The sequence below is a fragment of the Poecile atricapillus genome, chromosome 2 (assembly GCF_030490865.1).
Source record: "Poecile atricapillus isolate bPoeAtr1 chromosome 2, bPoeAtr1.hap1, whole genome shotgun sequence".
Lineage (NCBI taxonomy): Eukaryota > Metazoa > Chordata > Aves > Passeriformes > Paridae > Poecile > Poecile atricapillus.
In genome coordinates, this window is record NC_081250.1 from 41,839,607 (window position 1) to 41,867,438 (window position 27,832).

Genomic DNA, 27,832 nt, shown 5'->3' on the forward strand with positions numbered 1-27,832 from the left:
GGGCGCCGCCGCCCGCCCCGCCCCGTCCCATCCCGTCCCATCCCGCTCCCCGGGCCGGGCCGGGCAGCGGCGAGGGCAGCACGGACGCAGCCATGTCGCACGGGGCTCGAGTGATCCGCACCGGGGTGAGCAGCGGCGGCCCCGCCGCCCCGCCGCCCGTCACCGTCGCCTCCTCCTCGGCGGGCTCGGACGCGGAGCTCATGGACGGCGGCTATTTCCGCTCCTGCGCCGGCATGCTGAAGGTGGCCCAGATGGTAAGGGGCGAGCGGGGCGGGGGACGCTGCCGGGGCTCTGCTGGGGCCGGCGGGGATGGCGGGGATCGCGCTCATCCCCGGCGCACGGTTCTTGCGGCGGCGCGTCCGCGGAGCGCCGTCGGGCGGCTTCGGCCCCTCGGCTCCGCAGCTCCCAGCAGCACGGAAAGCCCGCGTTCCTCTGGCAGAGCGAAGCGTTGCCGTCTGTCGGAAGCTGCCTTCGCCTCTTCCTAAGGCAGCAATGAGCGCTTCTGACCAGACGGACGTGTACGAGCCCGAAGGAGCAGTGTTAACTTTTTGCCATTAACAGCGATAGCGCCGTGATGCGATGGCACATCGTGCTGCAGTGCGACCCCTCATTCCGTAGCGTGGGTAAGTTTTTAGGAGACAGCGGGGCCAAGTGTAGGTGCCCATAGCGACCTGGTACAGGTGGGCACCACCTCTGAGGCTGCAGCTCCTGCTGGCTCCGTGCCCTGTCTGTCAGAGACCTCCCGCAGTGACACAGGGAGGGATGTGGGAGATGTAGGGCTGAAATTCAAAAGCAGTTGATGGTGGAACGCTGCCAGGATTTGAGCTGATGCCTTAAATCGGTTCATGAAATTCAGCTCCATGCAGATGTGGAGAAGATTAACAGATGGATAAGCTCTTTCTCGTTTTTACGGCCCATAATTGTCTGTGGGATGATTTGTCAGCTTAATTACAGTAGTGGCAGTGATAATGCCCAGGAAAAGGCACGATAGACATCATGCACCGATACCTCCACAGGTACCTTTTCATCCTGCAAAAACCTGTGACAGCGTTTTATCCTGAAGTTGTTACTTTCATCTTTTGTAAGCTCCCAATGCCTTCTTTCCCCCTGCCTGTATTCATCCAGTCATTTTTAAAAAGTTGTGCAGGTTATTAGCACCCAGATTTCTAAACTGGCATTGAAAGTTAGGTTTCATTATGTTCTGAGTAGTAGCATCAAATCCCCGAGTTTCTCTTCAAAAGCTGCCCAGTTTCTTCCAGTTCATTATTAGCTGTCAGCTGGCTTTAGAAATGACCCTCAGTAGCAAGAGATGAACTGACCATGACTGGTTGTGGCTGCCTCCACCTGCTGAGCATCTGCCCTGCGCTCGTGAGCTGTCCCTCACTAAGAATTCTGTGCAGTAGGAGCACAAAGAGTTGTCTGCTGCCTTCTTCTGGCTTGGGTTGTTACCAAACCATTGAGTGGAACTGGGGAATCTTTTCAGGAAGAGACAAGTGAGCATGTGTCTACATTGCAACTGAACCTGTAGCCCTAAAACAGTAGACTTGTGCTCTGCTGATTAGCTGAAAGTCTGTTTGCTTTCACCACTGTGGAAAGAACAGTTCCTTTTATGGAACTAGAAATAACTAATCCTCTGCCCTCCATCCTGCTGTGGTGTCTCTACAGCTCTGAGGTGTGACTCCTAAAGCTACCACAGCATGGTTACTCGTGCTGTAATGTCACTTTCTGCTGCATGTATTAAGTGCGTGCATTCTTTACATGCTTTACATATTTTCATGTGCTGGATGTAAACCTATGTAATTTTATGTAATGCTTCGCATACTTTGCATAAAGTTGTATTTTATCAGTGCAATTCAATTTAAAATTCATCCAAATTTAGCAAGTGGCTCTCTGTGGTGACTTTGACAGAAGTTAAAATAGTCTGAATTATTTTTCCTTTGCACTCTTTCAGCTTTGCCTTCTTATATTTTTCTACTTTTTATCTTGCCTGTACACATCAGTAGGAGTTACCTCAGGTATTCAAGGAACTCTGGGCAAATGAACTTCTGGCAGTATCACGTATCACAATAGTGTCTTGTCAAATAATTCCATAAGAAAACCAAATGTTTGTGCTGTAGCATGTAGAAATAACCATGATACATTAGTTCTGGATTTACTCCTGCACCAAATAAAATAGGGAGACCTAAACAGTTTTACAAATCTGTTTCATCTCTTCTCAGACAGCATTTGTACCCACAGGTCCATTTGTACAAGCATTCAGTTCTCCTAGTACAAAATGTTGGCAGTAACTATTTTTTGGTAAGGATTTCTTTATGCTAAATCTGTAAACATTCCTGCACTAGTGTTGGTGTGGCTAGTGGCTGTAGTCTTACTGAGAAGGAGAGCCCTTATGCTGGCAAAGGGCAAAGGTAAGGTCATTTGGGTTAGATATATATCACACTAAATTGTGTGCTGGGCCTCTGAGTGGTTGTGGTTGTGAAGAGGAAACGTTACACATTTTGTTCTCTCTTCCTCAGTCCCCTTTACCAAGAAGTAGAGGATGTGATAGAGAGCAAGAAAGAAACATTTCATCATTTACTGTAAAGTTAAGGGCTGTCTGCTGTGCTTGCAAGCTAAAAAAGCCCCAACGATTGTATGTATATGTGAGTGACACAATTCTAATATATGACAAGAACATGCTATGGAAATCATAGGAAGGAAATAGGAAATAATGTTACAGCTGTTCTGCTGTAAGACAGAAGGACTGAAACTCAGGAATATTGAAGAGATTGTGCAGCCTGAACTGTTGCTAATTTTTGGATGTTACCAGTGCTTTCTCTTGAAATTCTGGGTGCTGCGGTGTCTAGCATAGAATGAAATTTAGAAGAAAAAAGTGTTTACTGCCTCTAAGCCTACACAACTTCTTTTACTTTTTTTGCTAGAGAATTTTTTTAACCTTGTAGAATGGTCATAGCTTCTTCACAGCCTAGGGAACAGTCTATAAATATGTTGAAAATAAAATGGAGGAGAAAACATAGTTATGCAGACTTGTGTATTTTGTGTGGCAGTAAGAGAATTTGAAGGCTGCTTTTCTATGTGTGACTGTTACTAACCACAATTGGGGTCCTTTTCAAAATCCAGTCTGAATTGATTTTAACAGGAAATTGCAAAGTATTTCAACATCTAACTTACCCCAGCTTGTTTCACTTGATGCTGTTAATACAGCCTTTGCTTTTTCCTTCCTTTCCTTCTTTTTTTTTTTTTTTTTTTTAATTTGCTCTTTTGCCAAGATCTCTTAGGGATACATGCAGGATCCCACTCTGCCCACCTTGGTTCTGCAGCAGCAGTGTACTAAGCAAGTGTGTGAGTGGGTGTGTATCAGTGTGCACAATACACATAGACCAGAAAAATTGACTTGAATTACTTGAATTTTAGCCAGCTTGCCAAAATTGACACAGATGGCACACTTCAGCATTCTGCATAATCTGTGCTGGTTCAGTTGAGGCACATTTGCTTTGTGTTCATGCCACTGCTGGCTTGTTTTTTTGTAAGCCTTTGTAGGAGCCTCTGTTGCTTAGCTTGGCAAGTTCTCAGTAGATGGGTTCCTGGGAGTTTTTTGAGGCATCCTGTGCCAACAGGGTCGGGGGTGTGAGTGTGCGTTTGTATTGTCACCAGGGTGTCTCAAGTGCCAGCACTGATGGATTGAAACAAGTCTGGTTCCACTGAGTTTGTCCCGGAGCCCTCATGGGCTTCTTACATTTTTACAGCTGAAGTCTGGAGGATGCCACTGACAGTGGAGGAGGTCCTGCTTTCAGCACAGCCCATGTTAGACAGGGGAGCCTGTAGAGGTGTCCCACTCTCTTCGGCACTTGGTAGGAATGGTTGTATCACCTGTCCAAAGTGTCTGGTGCAGAGCTCTGCAGGAATGGGACCATACAGACTGAAGAGGGAAGAGAGGAGCTGAGAGCTCACATGTAGGAGAGCCATCAAGGCACAGCACATGCCTGTGTAGGTCTCCCAGGATTCTCAAACTGTTCTCAGACCACTCCTTTTGCCTGAGAGGTGCGGAGTGACCCATGGCCTCTTTTGCCTCTCTTTCACTTCCCCCAGGTTGGGCCAAGCTAACTTTGGTTCCAGTTCAGACTGGAGGCCATTGTTCCCACAATGACACCACTGTTATGTTACAGCTCCATCAGGTAGGCACAGCCTTAGAACTCAGGATGTTTTAAGCTAAAACCAGTGCTGATTCTGTCAGCTCAATATGAGCCAACAGTTTCACAAGACAGAAAAAAAAAATTACCTTCTCGAGGGTGAAGGAAAGATTTATAAGCAATTGTAATGTAAAGAAAAAGGATAAACTCAATACAAGTTGATTTAACAACATCATTTTAACTTGTTAAAAATGTTAAAGCAATAGCTAAAGCTTTTCTGCAGAGTATCTATTTAATTTCCAAAGTATGCCTTGACAAAAGCAATGACATACTTGACAAGTGAATGGCCAACAAGACAGTCAGTAATTCTGAGCAACTTTGAAGTGTGCTGAAACCTCTCTGGGTTATTTGTATACTAATACATAGTTGCATAATAGTATTCAAGAGAATATTCATTCATCTAACACTGAAGGCAAGGGAATGAAGGTGGTTAGGTTGCTGTAGCCTAGTTCCATTTCTGAATGTGCTGTATAATATCAGACAAATTTACTGGGGAGCTATATTCAGAAGAAGTTAAAATAAGAAAAGAAAGCAAAATCTGTTAGTGCAAGAAAACAACTCCTAATCAAAATCATTGATGCAAGAAAAAGAAATTCATGAAAGCAAGTGCTGCTTGGAATTATTTGAGAGCTACTCAGTCTTTTAACTCGATCTTGAGACTGAAACATCTTCTGCCCATGGAGTTGATTGAAGTAAAACATCTAATTCCATGCAGTAGTGTATCAGTGACACAATTTTGCCTCCATGGTAATAAAGCTGCTCAGTCAGAAGAGAGGCATTCTGGTGATATGCAGAGGTGCTGAAATTGTGAGCCTGTCTGTGAGTCCTGTATAGACAGTGCTTTCGGGGGGATTGAGGAAAATCACCCCCAAAATGTACAAGATAAACTACTGGCTAAGCAATGAGACACGTTTTCTGAGGCCAAGGTCAGAGCTGTTGTAGCTGCTCATTATTTTTGTTGTTCTGCTGGAAACTGCAATAAAAGGGCCTTGCTGGGCGTGCTGAACAGAGAGAAAGAAAAAAATTATCTGAGTCTTAGATGGCTCCAAAGTAAGCTGGAGCACTCGAGTAAGGAATGTCCAAGCTTGGTAATTAAGCCCAGTAGGACTGGGAGGTCCTGTTATTTCCCCTCTGACAACACCAAAGCTGGCTGCCTCAGCCACTGATGTTTTTTCCATGCTGCTGCTCTGGGTGCCCATTTTTTCTCTGCAGGTGTTTGTGTAAGAGCTGGAAGCAAACGCAGTGTTCTCTGCATGTTAACCAGGGAGTGCTTGCTGGCAGGCTGACACACTTCTGTTTGATGAGGTGAAATTTCACAAGCAACACCATTTTAAGGAATTTTTCCCTTCTGTCTTGTCTCCATGCAGCTGTTCTCAGCTGCAGTGGTGCAGGTGTCCACCAGGTTACACAGTACCAAGGAACTAATGGAGGTTTACTTCAGCTCCCTGGTTTTCTTTTTCCATAAGTGTTTTTAGGGAACAGTGCAGCCATAGAGGCTACTGTGGGTACGAACAAGTGTCTGGCATGGAAAGGCAGGAAATACATAAGTTTGAAATGGTTCCATGTGTTTCAAACCACGAGCTGAAAATGTAGTCCTTTTGCTTTTTTCACTTGGGCAGGGGAAAGTTCTGTACATCTGTTTTAAATTCTATCTACCTCTTTTAGGGAAAAAAAGAAACTTGTAATTTTTCTGATGTCAATTGTAATTTTTCTGATGCTCTAGAAGGCTAAAAAAAATCAACTCCAGTATATTTGCAAAAAAGCAATTATAGTCATTGTTAAACACTAGGATATCTCTGTTCTGAATGGGTCAGTGAATGTTTTGTTTGTTGCTTATTAAAAGAGGCTTTCTAAAAGCTCAAAGTTGGAGCCATCTTTCACTGCTCATTTGGTGCATCCATTAGGATTTGTTGCAATACATTCATTAGCAATCTCTGTACATGTAGAGGTGATTCTTTCTGTAGAGGTGATTGAACAGGGGTCAACAAATACATTTTCTGAAATAACAAAAAAAAAAGGGAAATGAAGCATAGAAATTTACATCACCTGAGATGTGTTTAGTATGCCTGAAAGAGCAGAGTGAAGTATTGGCAGTGGTTTCCTGGTAAATTTGTTTTATGAGAAGTTAAATTTTAAGGCACCATTTAAGAATCTTAGGTCATATGGTGTCTGTGGATAATAATGTGTGGTGGAAAATACGGGTTCTTACTGCTCTGTGACTTCCTTTTAAGATGTGCAGAAGCAGTGTGTTCCCTGTTCTCACTTTGGAGATGGTGTCCCTTTGAACATCCTCCTCTCCTGCCACAGAGTGACAAATACCAGTGGATCCTTTGTTTACAAGTTCAGTCTCCATCTGCTCAGAGCCTGTACATGACAAAGAGCATCTTGCCAAGCATCCTTCCTTGGGTTCCAGTACTGTAGGGGCTGGAACAATTTGTTGTGTCTCCCTGTGATCCAGCAGAAGCCATCACTGAGAGAAGCACGCCTGACCCTGAGGCTCTGGTACCTGCTCTGCATTACTGGGGTATTGTCCCCCAAAGCCAGACAGTGTTTCCCTCTATGAGTAAGTGTTTCCTCCGCTCCCCTCCCTGGGGAGTCCCTGTGAGGTGTTCACTCAGTCCTGCGGCTGAGCTGTCCCCTTTGTGCTATTGTCACATCATATGTGCTGTGGCCTTGTCCTCCTATTTTGTGGTGGTATGTAAAGTATACAGCAGCCAGAAATTGCTATTTTCTGTACACAGAGTTCAGACTCTGAAGTTGCTGTGATTTCCCTTCACCCACCTGCGAGCTTCCTCTTCTTTGCGTAACTGAGATTCTTACAGGGGTCATTGTGGCTGAAACAACTCCCTGTGCTGTCATGATGGTCATTTGATGAATGTAATGGCAAAGACAGATGTGCCTGACTGGTCAAGGCTAGGTGGCTGCAGCTTTAAAAGCCAAAACAAACCTGGCTGCTGTTACCACAACAATAGCAGCAGCTGCAATGCTTAGGGCTTCCTCTTCTGCTCACAGCTTCCCTTAAGGAAAATGGAAGTGCGATGATGACAGAATTGAGAATCTGCTTCTGGGGGAATTTTCTTATATTTTTGGCAGTTTGTTGTGTTGTTTCTTTTTTTTTTTTTTTTTAGGAGTACCACTAATGAGTTCAAGACACAAGTGCTGACAGCTGGGCAAGAAGTATGCTGTTAACATGAGATGACCAGCAGCAGCTGCAGAACTGCAGACTGACTTGGCCTATTTTCCTCGAGTCTGTAATCATTCTCTGCAAGAGCTCTTTTCTTTGTTTTGGAAAAGCACAGTCTCCACTTGCTGCTTCTCACCTGCTGGCTTTTTGAGCCCTTTCAGCAATTGCTTGAGTATCCAACTTCCTAGCAGACACAGGAGTGCTGTCCCAGCCTGTTGGAGAGGCCTGTCAGTCTCCAGGCGCTCACTGAAAGCTGTCAGCTGTGACAGTGCCACAGGGGAATCTCATCTCTTCTCATTTTTTCCGCTTTTTCATCACCCTTCACTCCTCTGGCACCTTGCTAAGCCTTGAGTATTCACACTTAGAAAAGGTTGTTCTCTGGTGTGCAAAGACCCCCCTGATCCAGCCAGCCAGGTGTGATGATACCAGTTCATCTGGGGGTCGTCATGATGTTTTCAAGAACTCTCACCTATATTTTCCTGATGAAAGTCATGATATGCCAGCACAGCTAACAGTGTGCACTTCAGTGATGTAAATGAGTCCTCCTCTTATTCAAGGAGACTTTGCTCAAGGCTCCCTTTCCATGGCTTAGCAAAGCCCTTGCTGGAGATGATAGATTAGAACTTTTTAATTGCTGTCTGTGACTGCCAGATGTCAGTGTGGTGATCTCTGAGGCAGAGGGAGATATGCCAGGTGTCAACTGAAGATCTGAATCAGTCAAGCACTAAATGCCTCAGACAGTGAGAAGGGGTTGTGTTGTGAGCAGCATCTGTAAGGGTGAGCAATGAGCAGATTGCTTGCTGAGGGTTGGCAGACGAAGGCATGACTGTGCGCTTCACGTGGTATCCCCTGATCTCAACAACAACTGCCAGAAAGATGAGATTGCTTTTTATTTTTTCATGCATTTAATTTGATAGGTTAACTAGAATGATCGTTGTCATGGGGTACTGGTTTTTGTGTTGTATGTTCCTATCTTACTTATAACTGCCTCTGTGCTGCTAGATGTGTGTTGGACATTCAGAACATGGTGGGAACTTCGCTGCCTGTAAATGTACACAGTGTACCCTGGGCTTCTAGCAGCAAGCCAGTCTGAGCCAGGCTTGGTTGGGCTCCTTCTCTGTAGGTGGTATTGCCATGCACAATTGGTGGATCCATTTTTAGACAGCCATGAAATCTATCTACAAGAGCTCGATAGCTCACAAGTATGGATTAAGCTCTTTCTATATTGTATATATATTTATATATCACTGCCAGTATGGGACTTCACTGGCTTTTAATGGGGAAGCAATACAAACAAGCTAGTCAATATATCTGAGAATGGTGCAGAGTGGAGTCTCAGAGGTTCCTGCAAGCAGTTCATCTTCCCAGCCAAATAGAAGGAAGTATGGCAGGTGAGGTGGGCAGTCTCCTGCAGTCATTCTCCATTTACACAAACACTGTGGACTGCCTTCTCCTGTCATTCTGTCTGACTTTCAGATTTACCAGATGGGAAGAACAGTTGACGTGGCTCTCCGGGGGGATCTAGATGTTGGAAGTGCTTGACTTGCAGAAGAGAGAAGTATCAATCACAGCTTACTGTGCAATTTTTAAATCTGGAGAGATTTGGTTATACTAATTCCTCTCATTTTTGGTTGCTAGCACCAGATACACCAGTTTCTCCTAGGGGAGTCTGGAGATTCAAGTCTCTTACAATTTTTTTTACTTTGTGAAGTCTTTTGAGATGTGATTTAGAGATTCTCCCTACTATGCAAGATACATGATCTTTTACAGTGGGGTGAACTGCTGCAGGAGCCACCTGCATATTATGATTTTTTGCAGCAGTAAGGTAGTATTCTTCTTAATGGGCTTGTCTGTGTGTGACACAGGTTCCCAGCAAGCATCACAACTGGGGGGAGGGCAGAGAGCACAGGCTGATTGATGGTATCTTTGCATCTACAGAAAATTAACAGTTATACAGAGGATGTGTCTCTGCTCTTACCTGAAAGAGCAGGCTTGTCCATTACTCAGGGATTATTACTTGGTGGGAGGGAGTACTGGAGTGGGTGGCTGGCTAGCTGTTACATGGGGGCTGTTGCCTGCACAGAGAATTCATTCCTTATTAATAAATGAACAAGCTACAAAGTGCAGGGTTCTCCTGGCTTTGTCCACAGTTGTATTTTCAGTTGCTGCAGGTGGCACCTCTTTGAAAGTTAGAGGGAAAGCAGCTGTGTTTCCCAGAGTTGGAGCCTTGCTAGGGCATTTGTTGTATTAAAAATTCTGTTCCTATCCTTGCAGACATGCTAGCAGTCAGCTGTGCCATTAATAGTGTTTTGCAGTTTTTTATTTCCAATAAAATAGGATTTTATGTGTTTGGGGAATTGTTTGTAACTTGCATTATGCCAGTTCTGCAATGTTACTCAGTTGCTGCAATACTTTGAGGGTCGTGTGTGCAGCTTTTATGTAGATTGAAAAAACTTACTGATAATGCTTTCACAGTTGGAATGTTTTAAATTTAAGTTGATTTTTAAACAAATTGGAGAGAAGAAGAAATAAAATTATGAGGCTGTTGTGGGTAACAAGCTTTTATTTTTTTCACTAATTCACTGCCTGATGAGAATATAGCATACTGTTTGCCATGTAACTATGAAGTTCTCAGCTTTCAGTAAATAACATGCAGGACTGTATGGAGCCTTTCAGTGTGTGCAGGCAGCTGTGGGATTGAGGCAGGGAGCTAGTTCAACTGGCAGGGGCGGGATGGAAGTCCTGCATGCACTGTGATCAGGACTTAATTGCAGCTAGACATGACAAAGAGTTACCTTTTTAATGATGATGGCTAAGCCCTGCAGCAAGGGCTCTTCAATAATGTCCTTCATATGCTGGTTCTGGGATTACCCCACACCCTTTTCTAGCACTGAGGCCTGGGCCTGAGCAGATAGATAACTTCTTATTAATAGATATAGAACACCACTTGCTTGTACTTAGGATTGTCCTCTTATCTGTGTTGTAGAGGGTCTGAGAAGATTATTTTGCCTTTTCTCACCCTCCTACCATTTTTATCTTCAATAAATAGCCTGTGGAAATAGTGGTGCACAAGAGAAGTGACTTATCAGAGGCCAGGCAGCCTCCTTATTTTAGCAAAGCAGCCAGACAAGAAGGAAATCTGCCCAGACGCAGGGGCTGAGAGATGATTGTGCAACCAAAGACTGACTGCTTCACAGAGCCATGCACTTGCAGGCAGCTGATTTCATCTGTCATTAACAAAGTTCCAAATGGACTGTGCCCTTTATCTTCTTTTTCTAGTAGGGGTTTTTCTCTTGCAGCTCACATTTCCAGCACTGCCCTGGAAGAAGGAAATCTTGATTATAGCAGCAGTCAACATTGCTGCTTAAATTAGCTGAACCAGTCTTGCATGAACTGCTGTTGTAACCTTGGTCTGTGCTTTGCTCATCTTTTTGATTTGGGAAGCTGTTAAAAAATTACTTTACTCCATCCAGAAATATGTACTTAATAATATGTGGGTGTTGCTTCACTGTGTTGAGGTGTAACATTTGGAAATGTACAGCTGTAGTCAGTGACATTTCTCCAGGGCACAGTTATCCCGATTGGCTCTCGTAGGGATGGAAAATTCCATTTACTATCTTGGCTGTTGTCACAAGCTGGAAACTTTGACTTTTTTCGTTCAAATACAAAAAGCATTTAGCTCTTATTATATATATTTTTTTTTTTAAATGCTGTGATGGAACTGCATGAGTGCTGTCCCTTGCTCCAAATTTGCAGACACTGTTTCTGTACGATTACTTGCATTGAAACTTGGGTATGTTTTAAGACAGAGGAAATCAAACAAGGTTTTATCAATTCTATGAATATTCCCCCTCTTTTGAGATTCAGGAGGAGGGACATTAAAGCAGTAGAGAGGTTCATCAGTCTTCCAGCAAGTACAGTGGATGAAAAAGAAGAGCACTTTCAGGTATTACCAACAGGAAACTGCTGAGCCAGAGTTGCTGCCTACAGTGTTTGTACAGGTGTAGCACTATGCTGAATTCTGTCCCCTGGCATGTTTCCCCTGAATGGTGCTAATTTTTGGTTAGCTAATTTCAGTACATGCCCTGATGCAAGAGAGTGGGAAAGATAGTTAGGAAATATTGAAAGAGGGAATTTGGGCGCATTGTCATTTATAGAGGGGAATTTGGATGGGAAAGAATGAGAGATACAAAAGCAGAAGAAATATGGAGTGTAATGGAGGGAAAGAAGAGGAAAGGGGAATAAGGAGCAGGAAAAAAAGGAAACACTGGAGACAAAAAGTTGTCTCTTCCTATGGGAGGATATAGTTGAGGGGAAAAGTCAAGAAAAAAAATATTCTGAGAAACACAAAGATGTGATTGTACATTGCATGGCAAAGTAATTAAATGAAAAGATAACAGAGCTGGGTGGATTATACATGAGGATGTGTATGTCACAATATTGTGGTAAAACTTTGAGATAAGACTTATAGTGTTTCTCTGTAACTGGGTACCTTGAGGCAATTTTGCTTCTTATTAATGTTATCTTTCCTCCTGCAGTTAGGTTGGCATTTCACATCTTATTTCTATATAGAGAAAGAAAACTATTATCCAGAGCTTAAAGTTACAGGGTAAGGTAGCGGTTTCAGCCTGGCAATTCAGTATGTCATTTTGGGATTTGTAAAAACCATGGTCTGTGTCTTTCTGCCATGAAGATTTTTAATACTGCTCTTTGTACTGCCACAGCAGCTAGAAATCCAGATAAGGGGTAGTCCACATGCAGTGAGTCAACCCCAGCTAGCAGCCAAACACCCAGCCAGCCTCTCACTCACTGCCCCCCCCTGCAGGATGGGGACAAAATAGAAGGAAGGCAAAAAGACCCCTGGGTCAAGGTAATGACAGTTTTATAAGGAAAGCAAAAGCTGCACACACAAGCAAAGCTGTGAATTCTTCCTCTACTCTGTTTAAGGCCAGGCTGGATAGGTGGTCTAGTTGAAGGTGTCTCTGTCCATGGCAGGAAGTTGGGAATAGATGTCCCTTCCAGCCCAAAACATCTTGTGAGTCTGTGATTCTGTATGTAATGGTTGCTTGGGAAGAGAAATGCTATAACTGAAAATATTCCCTCTAAACCTCCTTGTCTTGAGCTTTTATCACTGAGCACAACATGATACGGGCTGGAAAATCCCATTGCTCAGCTGGAGCCAGCTGTCATTGCCAATGTCTTGCCCAATGCCAATGTCTTGTGAGCTGCTTTGGGAAGAGGGGAGGGAGAAGAGAGGCAGAAAGCCTTGTTGCTGTGTGAGCCCAGTTCAACAGCAGTGGAAACGCTTCAACGTTTTAACCACAGGAAGCCCAGCTCCTGTGAGCTGCTGTGAAGGCATCTTGTGTCACACCCACACCAGAACACCACCACTGTGCAGGGGCTTGCACAGCCACAGTGGGGAAGGGTAACCTGTGCTCCACACTCACTAGCACAGTGGTGAAAGAACTGCTGCATAGGGGTGACTGAAAATGTGCAGTACTGAGCAGTCAGGGATGGTCAAGAGGATGAGTAGTAAAGGAGTCCTAGCCCTAAAGATTAGAAAACAGTTTATTTGCCATGTCTTGTGCATGGTGTGCTTTTTGAATCACTGCTCAGTTGGTTATATGTGGATAAATGGCAGGAAATAAAAAACAATTTCCATTTTACAGTGAGCTAGGACTCTCATTTTTCCTTATCTTGTGCACTGAGGTAGCAACTCATAGCAAGTCTCAGAAGGTGAACCTTTTCCTCCTTTTGCTTGTTGTGTGGCTTCCTCCTTGGATGATTTTCACACCTGCTTGTCTGCTACATCTGTGATCTGTTGATTGTTCATTTGGGCTTTTTGGAGAGGGGAGCAGGGAGGAAAAGGATATGGGTATTTTGGTATGGTTTTGGGGGGTTTTGTCCTCTCTTTTTTTGTTTCTTTCTTTGTTGGGGTATTTTTAGTGAGCATCTATTTTCATTCACTCTGTAAAAGAAAACAATTATCTTGCCCTAGATATTTATTATCAGTCCTCAAATTTTTTGCCTTTATTTTACATGTCTGAAGTGTTTGAAGGTCCAGAACTTTAGCACAATGCATGTGGAGTCTTTAGTAGTCCTCATTGGGTGACTGGAGGAGCTGAAGTGGTAAAATACATGATTTACTGAAGTTCAGACAGAAGTAGGGTTACAAAACTGGGGTCAGGATTCAAGAGTTAGTGACTTACAATTCCTCCCTTGTGTCAATGTTTGCCTGTGGAAACGGCAACCTCAGAACATTAGGCTTTCCTTTAAGAGTGGGGTTTTGTCAGTACTGGAGATCATGCAGGATTTATGTTTCTGCAGGTAGCTGTGCCTATGGAAAATTCAGTTCTCTCCAAATGCTACAGAAGAATTAGGTATTGGCAATAAAGCCAGGGCTTTATTTATGATATCCATTATAGCAGGACAGTAGAAAAAGATCGTACAAAGCACTTGCACAGATTGATTCCTGGGTTATAAAATTGTTCTGTGGTCAGATAAATGACAATCTTCTACCACATGAGCAGAAAATGCTTTGTGGTGCCAGCTGGCTTGTAGGTACATGCAGAGGAAAACAAGCCCTTTCCTTTGTTACCCTCAGGGCACTAGTGAAGGAAATCATACTTGTAATCTCTGCACTGGTGTGCACTCCTGCATGCCCCTTCCTTGGAGTAGGTGGTTCCCTATTTGAACCTTCTTCGAAAGTTTTTTTCTATGTTCCTTCTTTGAACTTTCTGGCTTGGCCTGGGCTTTTCCATCTGTGCTGGTGCACTCCAGCATGGTGTGTTAGTGCAGGAGAGCCCAGCCCATTAGTCCTGAGGGGCAGGCAGCTCTTGGGCAGCTTCACTGGTGGCCTCTGGGACCGGTGACAGGACTGGAAGCCACAGGAGGACCCAGCCAGCAGAGAGGCTGAGGGTTGTGTGGCTGGCTTGCTCTGGGTCTCAGCATCATGCCCAGCCCTGTCCCATGGGGACAGGGTGTTTGGAGCCAAGCTTTCTCTGTAATTGCATTTTCAGGACTACAGCCACCCAAGAGTGAGCACAGGGAGTTAGAGGTGGAATTCAAACCATCTGAAAACAGGAGTACTACACCATCTGGGCCTCATGCCATGGGGCTTTTCTTCAGGATGCATTTGCCTTAGGAGTAATTGGAAGTTGGATCTCCCTCCTATATATGATTGCTTCTTAATATGAAGGCATGATTCCTCTCCTTTCATTGAGAAGGTGTTGAATTTTCCTGCAGTGGAAGATTCATTTCCTTGAAGTCTTGATATACATTTTCCTTGTTTTTTACTGAGTGTAATAATGACCAGTGAACTCCAGATGCTCATTCTTTGTCAGGGACAAGAAGGAACAAGGAGGAAAGTAGATGATTTTTAAAAAGAAACAGCATTTCCAGGGAACACTTCCAGAAGCATTTAATAGCACAGTGGAGGAGAGTGTATCCCTCTTGTCCAGTCCTTCCCTATCTTCTCTAGCCTGAGAGGTACAAAAGAGAAGTGTGCCATTCTGAACAGATGGATGTAATATCTATGGGCAGGAAGGAAGATCCAGAGAATTACAGGTTTGTCAGCTTCCTCTCAGTCCCTTGGGAGATGATGAAGAAAATCCTTAGGAAGCATTTCCAAACGCATGAAGGACAAGAAGGTGATCAGGGGTAGTCAACACAGATTTACAAAGGGGAGATGATGCTTGACCAGCCTTACTACTTTCTGTAATGAGATGACTAGCTTGGTGGACAAGGGAAGAGTGATGGATGTGGTTTACCTTCATCTTGATAAGGTTCTAGTCTCCCATAACATCCTCACAGACAAGCTGACAGGGTATGGATTAGATAAGTGGGCAATGAGCTGGATTTAAAACTGAACAACCTGGCCTAGAGGGTTGTGATCAGTGGTACAAGGTCCAGCTGGAGGCCAGTCACTAGTGGTGTACCCCAGGAGTCCATACTAGGGCTGGCACTGTTCCACATCATCAGTGACCTGGGTGATGATGCAGAGTGCACTCCTGGAAAGTTTGTAGATGATGAAAAATCTGGGAGGAGTAGCTAATGAGCCAGGGGATTGTGTGCTACCATGGAGAGAGAGATCTTGGCAGTCTGGACAGAGAGGAGTCTCATCAGGTGCGACACAGAGAAATGCCAGGTGCCGTATCTGAAGGTGTTTGAGGGTAAGCCCCTGCACCAGTGCAGGCTGAGCTTGCAAAGCACTTCTCCAGAGAAGACCTTGGGATCCTGGGGAACAACACACTGACCACGAGCCAAACATGTGCTTCTGTGGTGACGGTGGCCAACAGCTTCCTGGACTGCTTTAGGAAGAAGACCACATCAGGAAAGAAGAAATTGTATTTCATTTTTTTGGTAGATCTGAATTAACTTCAAATCAGAATGGGGTTTAGGCTTGGGAGGGTATGTCAGTGCCATTCAAGAGGCAGCATTTTGCACATAGCGAGGATGTGGTTACCTCATCTTCAGCTCCAAGTAGGGAATAGGATGCAGATTCTGTAAAAGTCTGGCAGGCTCTGTTATGTCTTTTCTGTCAGCTAAGTGCTGACTGCCTTTAGCCCACATTGCCTTGACTGCAAGACAGTTCCTGATCTATACCAGTGTCCCTAAACGTGCTTCACAACTCACTTCAAATATCTGGCCCAAAGGAGAGTGAAGAAGTGGATTAGTTTAAGCTGATCAACTTCTATGAAACAGAGTAAATATGGAACTTTATTTAAATCCATAAATCCCTCTTTGGAGTTGATTAATGCTTATGGTCTTTATTTTGCTTCTCAGAAACCAGAAAGCACTTAAATAATAGTGCCCTGCAGTGTGTCCTCACCCCTTTTTGCAATGCAGGTCTGGAGTCCAGATGTGTATTGTGGAGCACACTGAAATCTTCTATGAGACTGACCATCATTTTACCTGTACTTCTGGTCACACTGGCTTGCTGGCTATGGGTTACATCTGTGTTGTTCTCACAACCTGTCAAATGCTATATTGAAATGGAAATAGCAGTGTCCTGGATTTTTTTGTGCCTCCAGTTTTTATTTTCAGGGTGTATAAACCTGCTCCCCTGAGCACAGATGCATAAAGAACACTTGTAAGATTTGATCACTTCAGTGCTTTGCCATTTATTTCTCTCTCTCTCTCTCTGTGCCACAAACTGACTTCTGAGATAGACGCTCAACTGTATCCCAGACAGCTACATATTTATCACTTTATCACTCAGTTCTCTGGAAACCACAATCCCAGGGGCAAAAAAAGGTGCGGTCATCACCAGGTATATCATGATAAACCAATACCGGGTGAAGGAACTTCAATATTTCTCAGTTTCAAAGAACAAGTGATATTGTGTGGCTCTATTACCTGTATTTGTTAGCATTCTTCTTTCAACAGGTGAGTTTTAAACTCTGACTGTACCTGCAGGCAGACAATATAGCGTGGCAGATGTGGTACAGCTTCATATAAAGTTGTTGAGAGGGTCCCCTTTGCACCTGTCCTATGAAACAGAATCACGTACCTATGAACCAAGGACCCTCTTTAGAAATGGCAGGTGAATCTCATGCTGCAAGATTTATGCTAAGAAGGTAAATCTTCGAAAGAAAAATCTCTTGCTGTGCAGTGATTTCTTCCTATCTGTGTGCTGAGGCATATCTAAAACCAAAGAGAGGGGAATCTTTACTAATTGGATTTGGAGTTTAGTTATGAAGAGCTGTTGAAATGGAAAGCGTGTTTGTTCAAATCCACCATTCTACCCTGCCGGGAGCTGAGCAGATTCTTCATTGGTACCACGTACCAATTTTCTTATTTCTGAGGATTGTGACACCTCTGATGTATTTTCTGTCCTTGGATGACTCACATTCTTCTTTATGCTTCTCAATTTTTTATACCTTTTAACTGAAAAGAAAAATACTGCTATGCTTCCATGAAATTGAAAGATCTCGGTCTAGCTTAAACAAAGGGGTTTTTCCCCAGTGCTTTTTAATATTTGGATGGTGGTTGTACTTCAAGAGACCAGTCCTCCTTATCCTTTGTACACTGTAAAAAAACCTGCTAAAGTTAATTGTTCATGCATGAAATGAGCCAGTGGGCAGATTTAATATTTCTGTAAATTAATGCTTCCTTCTTGATTTTCACAGTGTAATTGAAACTGGGAACTGATTATTGTGAAGACACCTGAATAAGAGAAACTTCTTCTGGCCTTCGGTGGTTAGAGAATGTTGTCCTCATCCCACCTTTATCCACGAGCAAGACTTGGTGCTTGCTGTGACTTGTTGTTGAGTCTCCCTATAGAACAAAATTTCATTAAATTTAATTTTGAATTATGGAAATAATAGCTGAGTCTTGCATCACTTTGAGTGTTCTCCTAGATTATAGGGTAAATCATCTGCTTCTGATTGTTTGGGTTATTCAGTGGCTAAGTCAGATGACTCTGCGTATTTGACATTAGGATTCAGAGGGCAGGGCATCACTTGCAGGGCTAATATCAACTCCTAATATCAACTGCCACAGCAAAACTAATGGGGCTGGACCAGGTCTGACAACAGTTTAGCCACTTGTGTGGGAAAGAACCTGGAGCACTGACTTTTTTCTTTGAAGCCAGTTTTGAGGTGGTTCACTGTCAAGACATTGATGTGGCTGTTTGGATGGAGTTTGGTGAAGGAGACAGGCCCTTGTGAAGTTTTTACATACAGACCTTTTGGTTGCCCTTGTACACGCATATATTTAGCCTGTCCACTTAGAACTGAGCAGGTGAAACTTGGCTAATCCCTGGGGAGAATCTAAACTATGTTGTTTGGGCGTAGGGGTTTTCTTTTTTCTCTTTTAATCTTAAGGAAATTATTCTGATAATGAATGCAGTTGGTTAGGAGTTTGGAAGATGAGTGTGCAGGAAAGGATGGTACAGTCTTGAAGTGCTGGCTTCCTCAGATAGTTTTTAATGTCTAGGAGAAACAATTAAAATGTGAATCATTATAGCTTCTAGCTGACTTTGGATGAACTAAAAATTACAGTGGCTGAAAGCATGCACTGATTGAGTCTGTAATAAAAAAATATTTTAGTATATTCTCAGCAGATTTATTTCAATCACCCAGGTTAGCCAGGCTGGTGGAAGCAGCAAGATTAGTAAAATAAACAAGTAGCTTTAGATTAAAGAAAAAAATTAAATAGCTTTTGTCGTTAGCAAGAATACAGCTGAAAGAAGTTGTACAATAAAGCTTTATGGTTTTATGTGGCAGTGTTAACTTGTGAAAGTTTTGGGGATGAGGTGAGTTAAATCAGTTCCTCCAAATGTTCATATTATTTACTCTGATACTGCCTTACAGTCCACTAATACTTCTGCTCTGTAGGTGGTAGAAAAGGAAGAGTAAAACTCTCGGCTCAGGTCCTCTGATTTTTCATGTGAAAAATGTCACTAAATGAAAGGGAAGGTGCAAGTGTTCATGGACACCTCCATTTTCACAGCTTTCAGTGAGCTCCTTCTGAAAGTCTCTGGGATTCAGATTCTTCAGTCGCTAGTGCAACTCCAGGCAGTCAGTTCCATTTCTCTATTTGAGACCTCTGCTGTGGTACATAGAGACATCTTCAAGTTGAATTCCTCAGGCTGAAACTGCTGCTTTCCTTCTGGCCATTGCTCCTTTCCCCAGTCCTAATGGTTGCCTCATCTCATTTATCAGCTAGTTATAAAACCTTATTATCATGCTCCTTACTTTGTCTTCCATTTTGATGGGACCATCCCATTTACATTAGATATTTGTCTTCTAAGTGCCATTTTATTGTGCTTAAAATTATCTCCAGGACCCTCTGAGCACCACAGTGAAAACCTTGAATGTGCCTTTTGTCTTCCAGATCTCACTGCTGATTGGATTCATCAGCGTAAATAACTCTCCATGGACAGATTACAGTGCATACAGCTTCTTTCAGATTGTCACCATGTGCGACTTGGTTATGATTTTGTTCTTCTACATCATGCACATTTTCAGAGTCTACAGGAAGCTGACTTGTGTTAGCTGGCCACTTGCGGTAAGCCTGGGTTTCTCTCCTCTTTGGGGGTTGAGGTCTCACTTTCTCAGTCCATTCCCTTGTGCTGTCTCACAAAGATAGGCTGTCTTTCACTCAGTTCTTTTTTGCCTAGTGTGCAAATCCTTTTGTTGCTTGCTTTCAGTTCAGCAGATTCTGGAACTGTAAGATTTTCAGCTGATTTGGATTTGATTCTGCCCTCCTTTACACAGACATAAATCTAGATTTACTATATGGAAGGCAATAATTTTATTAAGAGACAATCGAAAGGAAGCTACTGATCATCAAGCCTTCAGCAGATGGGTCCTAGCTCAGGTCATTTATAGCAGCTCAGGGATTGCTAAAGTACCAAATCATAGCATTAGAATTCATGTACTACATCCTGTCCCAAAATAAATCCTGCGAATGCTATTTAAGTCAGATGTGCCTCTTTTGGTACGGTTTTAGACAACTTACACAATAGCAAAAAATAGGAGCCTCGGCCTGATTGCCGTAGCCTAGCCATTCCTGGGATATCCTGCAGGATGTTCCTGCCTCATTCCTGCATTTCCCATACACATCCATCTCTCATATCCTAGCAGAGAACCAACAGGCAGCACCAAAAATGTGAGACCTGAACTTCCTCAGTAGCTCTGGCTCAGGTCAGCTAACAGAAGAGTTCTGTATCCTAGCATGAGATGATGGATTTTAGCAACCTCTTAGAATATGTCTCCCTTACATATGTTAGTTCCACTGAAGAAGGATCAAAGGAGTGGGGAAAACCAAGTGGAGAGATAGAGTGGAATTTTGAAACCCAAGAGGTGGTTGGTGGTGGTTACTGGGAGCTATGTAAGTAATTTACAGATCTAAGATAACAGTTTGTCCATCCATCCACTTATAACCAGAGAGAAAAATTTAATTTTCTTTTTAGTTGAAGAATATGGTTAGACTTCTTTTTTTCAAATGTGTGCTGTCACTATATGTTTTTAAAGGTACTTATTTATCTGGAGATAGTACAGCTGCAGGGATTGAAATAAAGGAGCGAAGTAAGCTAATAAATTACTGTTTTGCAGAGCAGCATTTAGTGTGTGCATTGCTGTAACAGGACTATGCTATTTTTGCCTCTGCATGGGCTGCTTTTGTTTTTGGTTTTTGTTTGGTTGTTGTTGGTGTGTGTTTAATTATTCCTCAATGTTCCAGAGTTTAAGGCGCTGAAGTTTGTGGCTGCTCAGCTTCAGAAAGCTCTATAGGATGTGGTGCTTGAACATTGCTGCTCTGTTACAAAACAAACAACCTCATTTTCAGTCACATTTAAGTATCTTTAGAACAGAAGAGGAAGACATGTGAGAGAGTCTGGGAAACTACAGCTAGCATTTGGATGAGTTTCCTGGCAGGATCATTACATTGCAATCAGGGGCGTGATTTCCAGCCAGTAAAGCTGAAGTGGTTCAAGAGGTTGTTCATTGCTGACAGCTTTTAAAGCTTGGAAGTATTTCTCCAAAGGGGCACTCTTCCGGCCTTGCCGGGGGGTAGTTCTCCACCTAATGTGGCCTTTGACAACTCTGTTGCAGCTTTGCCCATCCCTTGGATTCCTCTAAAGTAGTAGCCTGTGTACACTGCTTTGTTTGATGTCTCTAAGGAGGCAATGGCATGTCCCATTTGCCTGCTGCATCATGGGCTAGTCAGAGGAGCCTCCTTATGCATATAATTTATTCTGGCAAATGCAAGGGTTGAGGTTTTGATTACCCAAAAACAAGCTTACAAATTAGGAAAGTAACTTGTGGTCTCAGAGCCTACTTTACAGGAAAAAATCCTCCTCAGCTCTTTTTAACACCTGAGCAGAGTGAAACTGGTATGGTAGACTGTTCATTTTCTGGGCTTTCCTTGGACAATTTCCTTTTGGGACTATATTCTGTCTTTTGGTTTGAGACAGAATCTCTCCTCTCCTTTGTATTTGCTCGGCTCATGCTGGTAGTGCAGTGCAGGTAAAGGAATCAGATATCCACCTGCCCCACCCCACCGTGCACAAGAAACAACCTGTGTTCAGTGTGAAAACACCTGTACTGGTTATCATAAGCTTTGTGAGGATTCAAAATCGAAATCCATGGATACCCCCTGCTTGTAACAAGGTAAAATTGACCCCTGGACTGGTACTTATCACACCAGAGAAGAGTTTAAATGTGGTGCCTTGGTTCTCTCTCAGAAAACCCCATGGCATCATGTTTGACTGCAGCTGTGCTTTTCGTGGCTTCCCTCCCTTCTCTGTGGTTTCCAGTCTCGGTTGATGCAAGTTTTCAGTAAATGCAGCAGAAGATCCAGTGCTTACTTTCTAAGATTATCAGAAGTAGGAGCATTTGATTTTCCATTTATGCCATTTTATATAGGCCAGAGAAATATAGAAATATGTCCTTAAGGTTCCTTCCTTCCTCCAGAGCCCTCTCTTTAAGTAAGGTGTGTACTTGATGCAATGAAGTAATGTACTGTGCTGAATTGAAAGGGTTGCATCCATACCCAGTAAACAAATCCTATTCTACATTAGTAGACCTAAGCTGTTCTTTTTTGAACAGAAATTGAGGTTTGGTATAAAACCCACTCACAAAGTGAGTTGCTGGGTTTTGGGTTTTTTTTCTGTTTTGCTTTTTTTTTGTTGTTTTTTTCTTTTTGACTATGTTTTGTCCTCTGGGTTTGAGGATTTGAGTCATCCCTGCCAACTTATTTTCTTTCTGAGACATATCAAAATGCTTTCCATATAAGTTTCCCTTCTGATTTGTGCTGTGCTTGTCTTTACAGGAGTTTCTTCATTATTTAATTGGTACAATTCTGCTTCTCATTGGATCAATTGTAGCAGCAGCCAAGAGTTACAATATAACTGGACTTGTGGCTGGAGCGGTAAGACTGTGCTTTTTAGGCTTGACACTTTTAAAATTGCAATATATATTAAGCAGGGCATTGGAAATCTATTTCTTGTACCTCTGTTTTCTTACAGACTTGTTTCACTTGTGTCTTGGTTGGGTGAACGACCTTTTAGCTCATTTCAGTGAATGTTCTGTAACACAGTGCCAACAGAAATATTTTGTTGTCAGATGCTGGACTCACCACTAAAGTTGATATTTGTCCTGACAGAGCGCTGAAACCAAAGGCTTCTGCTTTAACTCATAGGAACTAATGCATTTAGGTGAAGAAGATTAAGTTAATTAAATTAAAAAATTAAAACTAAGACAATTAACTTTTGACAAAAGACTGTTGTAGCAGATGAGGTTACCTAAAGGATTTCACCCCCCTGTTCGGCTGTCAACGCTTCCTGTTCCTGAACAGAGCCGTGTTCAAAATAATTTCTACTGAGCTAAAACCCACTGGGGCTCTGAGCTGGCTTCTGGCAGGTGCTCTCTGCCTCTCTTGGCTGGAAGGCTTTGCAGAGAGAAGCATGACTTCCAGTGTGGGTGACAGTATTTTCACAGCAGCAGGACCTGAAATACAACTCCACCAGAATAAAGAATTACTTTCAGAAACTTAGTCCTGATGATGCAAACAGACTGGAAGACCTACCTGACTTGTTTATTTGGCAGATAGCAAGGAAAGACTTGTTTGAATGGGTCAGTAAAAGAGCAGTAATCAGAGTGCTAGAAACAGACTTTTCTTTGTTGCAGAATCCTAGTGAGAAGTTTAGAAGTTGACACTCTGTGCTGCTGTCCAGCTTTTTCTCCCTCCTTGTGTATGACTCTCAGTCTATCTTTCAGTTTTGACAAGACATAAGCTGCTATTATACGGCTTCTACAGAAACTTCTGGATTTTTAGTGTTTTGACAGAATGGAGTAAAAAAACACGCTTCTTTTTGGGTCTGTTAATCCTATAAAATGTGTAGCTGAATATACAAAAGTGCCCATACATGCATGGAATATGTGTCATCAAATGCTCCATAAGTGTTTGTGGTTTGTTTGTTTTCTCATCCAGACTTTCGGGTTCCTGGCTACAATACTTTGTGTTATAAGCATGTGGTCATCCTACAAGGTTTCGTGCATCACACAGTCAACAAGTAAGTATCGTGCTGAGTAACTGCCAGAATACTGCCCAAAATGAATATTTATAGTTTCTGGCACAGGGCTGTGTCTACCTGGAAGGATTTATTAATGCCCTGGTTGTTGTGACTCAAAATTACTCAAAAAGCAATAATTCCCAATTTTCTGTCACCACAGACGTTATCACACCTACTGACAGCTGTTAGCAAATAACTACAAGACCAAAATAACTTGCTTCTAGCAAGTAGTGAACATGGCAACGCCTTTTTTTCTCCCTTCCCCACCCCTTAGCAAAAGATTTCCTGTGTGTTGCTTAAGAAATTGGATGAATTTGTTTGTGGCAACACAAGTGACACTGTCTTCCTTTTCAAAGATGCATCTGTGTGACTCCATCACCTGTGCAAGACATCTGCTTACCTTACCAAACAGGATACCAAAGAGGAGTGTTCACTACTGAGGAGAGAGCCGTGGGTATTTTGTTACTAGCCTGGACAAGCTGGTAGCTTTGGAAGATCTACTTGAATGCCTATGCAAACCAATGTTGTGAACCAAAGGTTTTTTGCTCCCCCCACCTCCCCACACCCAAAGAAGTTTATAATGGAGAACCTGCTTGTTTTGGAGAAAGACAACTTCTGTCTCTCAAGCTGGGCTGTGGGGCTATTTCCAGCTATTTGCAATAAGTGTATTTAAAACTCATTTGGACAGTCATTTGGTTCTTCTTTCAGAGGGATGGAAAAAATTCCTTCTGATTTCCTCCATCTGTTTACACGAGGGGAATCCTGCAAATTCCTACCTGATTCTTAACTTCCAAGGATTATACGTTTAACAAAGGAACAGTTACAAACTAATTTGTGCCTGGATAAGCTGACCCAAGCCTTTGTTACCTCTTTCCATCAGAACTGTGGACTTTTTCTAACATCAGCTCAGCCAGCATCAAAAGTTATGAACTGCAACTTGAAAACATCACTGTAAACACTTCCTCCTAGCCCCAACAGCACACGATGAAATCAGGGATTTTCTCCATGAATTTTTAGCAATCAAAGATTATTTGTAAAAAATTCCCTTGCCAAATACAGGAAAATATGTACCCAAGAATATACATTTAATATTTTATGGGGTCTTTTTTTTTCTCCTTTTCATAGTAAGACCACTTCTGTAGAAAATTTCTATGCATTTGCTATAAGTTATTTGCTTTGTAATCTTAACAGTGTTTATGGAAAGCCCATTGTGAATGGAACAATGTGATTCTTTCTCTCTCTTACATGTGGTTTTGTCACTTCCTCTGCCTCAGCTGGAATCTGTGCTCCTGGGGACTCTGCCCAGAGCCTGGACAGACAGAACAGTTCAGTCTTATCCAGCCTGGTATCATCATGAAATTCTATGTAACTTCAGGGCTGAGACAATGCCTTCTTGGCACCTTTGTCTTTCCTTTTGCAATCCATCTCTGGTGAGCTGGGAATTCTTTGCAGGAAAAAAGGAAGCATGAGCTTTTCCTCCTCCTTGGTGCTTCTCCTTTCATGTCTAGCTGGGAAGTAGAACTTGGATTATTCTGTCAAGATCACTGCATGATGGTGCAGCAGAAGTTGGGTTTATACATTTTACCAGGGACACTCTGAAGAAAAAAGCATTTTCTGGCCTGCTGTATATTTTTCTATTTGTCTGAAATTCTGCATCAATATTGCTAAGTAATTTAATGGCTTTCTCAGAAAATTCCGTTTGTGCCTCAGGGCAGGTCAACATATATTGCTATTTTGTTGCCACCTTTTCTTTTTTTTTTTTTTTCCTATCCCTATATATGTATCTTTACTTAGAATTTATTTTTAACTCTGATAATTGGCCAACTGCTAACGTGTCAAAAATTTTAAGTGAATGAAAATAACTGAGCAGATAACTTGAAGAGGTAAGAATCCCCCTCCTTATGGTGCAGTTTCCATGATTCTTTTTTATATTCCTTTTCAGAAGTGCCCTATTTAGAGCAACACAGAGCAGGAAACTATTTGAAAGCACAAAATTGTGTTTTTGGTGGATGAAGGTACATACATTCACATTAAGATAAAGTGCTTCAACATTAATACAGAGGATTATTCAAATCACACGAACACACGGTTATGTGAGTATCTAATTTTTTGCAGCAGGGGTGCTTGATCACCAGTCCTCCTGCCAAGGCTGACTTTACAGTTTTTGGAAACCAGTGGTCTGACTTTAATTTGGACGGATATGACAGATGTTTAAGGGTACAACTTCAGCTGTTCCCCTAGAAGAGAAGGACTGTATTTATTTCTCCTTCACCTCCTGAGGTATCCCCTCAGATCGACAGTAGGAACCTTGCCACAAGCTTTAAGCACACTTGGCAATCCTGTGCCAAGCCAGTGTTCTGCTGCAGACATCGTGAATGCAGCTGGCACCTCAGGGCTTCGGTGGCAGTGGGGACAAGCACCTGCTAAGGACTGGGGCAGGAGCCTGAGCTTGCTCTTCAGAAAAGGCTGTTTCCACTTTCTCCTGGAACCATGCCCTCTCTCCTGGCACTATACAAGCTTTTTTTTTTCTCAGCCTCTCACATCACTCTGTCACTTGTCACCATATGGAGAAAAAAAAAGTCCAGGGGGAATTTCATGCAGTCTAACAACCAAAGAATTTCTGAACTATGTTCTGTGGTCATCCAAAGGATATGTTTTGCTGTAAGCACACTTGCAGTGATCAAGAGATGTAAGTTACCAGTTCCCTTTTGGTTTTTGTGCCTACTGGCAGGGCTAAAATATTCCTGCAGCTTTGGCTGTTGTGACAGTGCTGGGTCCATAGACCCACCAGATGCTCCTAATCAGGATGCTCTCAGGCTGGAAGACTGACATCTCTGCTGCCAAAGTTTCCTTGCTTTCCCCAAGTCCTCCTTGTGAAGCGTGTCTACCAAGAAAAGCACAGATTTTCTGTTATCACCAGCTCCACCGGGGCTCGTTGAATGACAGCTCCGTCTGGCAGGGAATTCAACACCTCTCTGCTGTACCTCTGCCAGCAAAAGTATCTTAAGTTTCCTTCAGTGTCAACCTGGCTCTGAAAGCTCCATCTGTCTGCAACTTTGTCAAATATGGGATTCCAGCTGTTTTAGAAATAAACTCTGTTAGCTATTTGGGTGATGTGGAGAATCAGACTGTTGTCCTGGTCATTTTTTTCCTTTCTCCACTACAGCAGTGGCTTTCTCTCAGGGGAGTATCAGAATGCATCCTGTAACTGGAGTATGGTAGGTAAGAGCCACAGAAAAACCTGTTCCCTGCTGTTGTGTTTGGATGTGCTGGTCTCCAACTATCCCACCCCAAAGTTGTCCATCCTCTTCAGCTCCAAGATGAGTGTAGTTTATCCTTTGAGGTAACACAGAGTTTGGGATTCAGTTTTTACTGAAAAATTAAAATGTAAATGTTGGGAGAAGAAAATTGGTAGTACAAACTGTTTCATACTGTGAAAAAAACCCAAAACCTCATGTTTGAGCTCTAGGGGCTTGAGATAAGCTGGAGAGTGAATAGTGCTTTTGTCAGGTAGAAACCAGGAAAATGAGAAGGGGAAATGAAACGTTTTCAAAAAGAGGAAGAGTGGCTTTGAAAAGCTTGCGGACCTCAGTGTTGGATGAAGACACTGCAGCTTATGTGACCTGTGTAACTTGCACACTTTTTCTGTTGCTGAGAATTGGTTGCACTGTTTAGAAACAGTTCACTATGTGAGGTTTAAAGGAGGTAGCAGGACACCAGGATAATGATAACTTGTAATGAAGTGTGTGGGTGGTGGTGGAGTGTCAAGTGATGCTCCATAGAAGAGGACTCAGAACTTACTAGGACAAAAAGGGGCAGGAGAGAAGGAAGATCAGGTGCAAACAGCAGTAGAAAGCTTATGAGGGGAGGAACTAATGTGAGTGCCCTGTGCACTAACAGAAATGGTGGCAGATATTAACAATTTCATGTGCTGGTTATTTAAGGGCAGATCTGCCTGGAGTGACAGAGGAGTCTCTTTACTGCTTGCCTGCGCTTTAGACCCTGTGTCTGGGATTTCCCTGTTCTACTAAAGCAGTGTGGGGAGACACAAGACCTGACTGCAGGCTGTAGAACGTGGCATCAAGTTGCCATATGCTCTGTCCTAACTTAAAATTGCAGTGGGCTCCACTGTGCTTAGAGACAGCATGGAGCCACGTGGTGCTGCTGAGGCTGTGTGCTGGCCAGGGGCCTTGGCCATCGCTGCAGCAAAGTATGGACCTGCTTTTAGACTGAGTGCCACCAGAAAGCCAAGGAAAGCTGGATTTACATATCACTGGGCCCTGCTGCGCATGCTGGAGGTGCTGCTGGTTGTGTGAGCCAGGGAGAAGTGGGTACCAGGGTAAGGGAGGCCCACATCCTGTTCTTTCTGCGTGCAGAGATTTACACCCAGGTGGCAGAAGAGAGTCCTCACCACAAAGCTCTAGGGTGCTCTTAAGC

General features: G+C 43.1%; 1 protein-coding gene across 3 annotated transcripts; it reads left to right on the forward strand.

Annotated features, from left to right (window-relative positions):
* Positions 1-26,757, forward strand: CMTM7 (CKLF like MARVEL transmembrane domain containing 7). Of its 3 annotated transcripts, none has more exons than XM_058832881.1 (6): positions 121-254; positions 7,319-7,437; positions 19,213-19,386; positions 22,153-22,251; positions 23,314-23,395; positions 23,752-26,757. In XM_058832881.1, exons 3-6 carry the CDS (start codon positions 19,297-19,299, stop codon positions 23,763-23,765), a joined length of 285 nt encoding a protein of 94 aa, XP_058688864.1. In that variant the 5' UTR covers positions 121-254; positions 7,319-7,437; positions 19,213-19,296; the 3' UTR covers positions 23,766-26,757. The 3 variants fall into 3 exon arrangements, with proteins under 3 accessions (XP_058688863.1, XP_058688864.1, XP_058688865.1); XM_058832882.1 differs by lacking the exon at positions 121-254 and adding an exon at positions 502-623; XM_058832880.1 differs by lacking the exon at positions 7,319-7,437 and having other exon boundaries at positions 1-254; positions 23,752-26,756.
* The last annotated feature ends 1,075 nt before the right edge of the window (positions 26,758-27,832 follow it).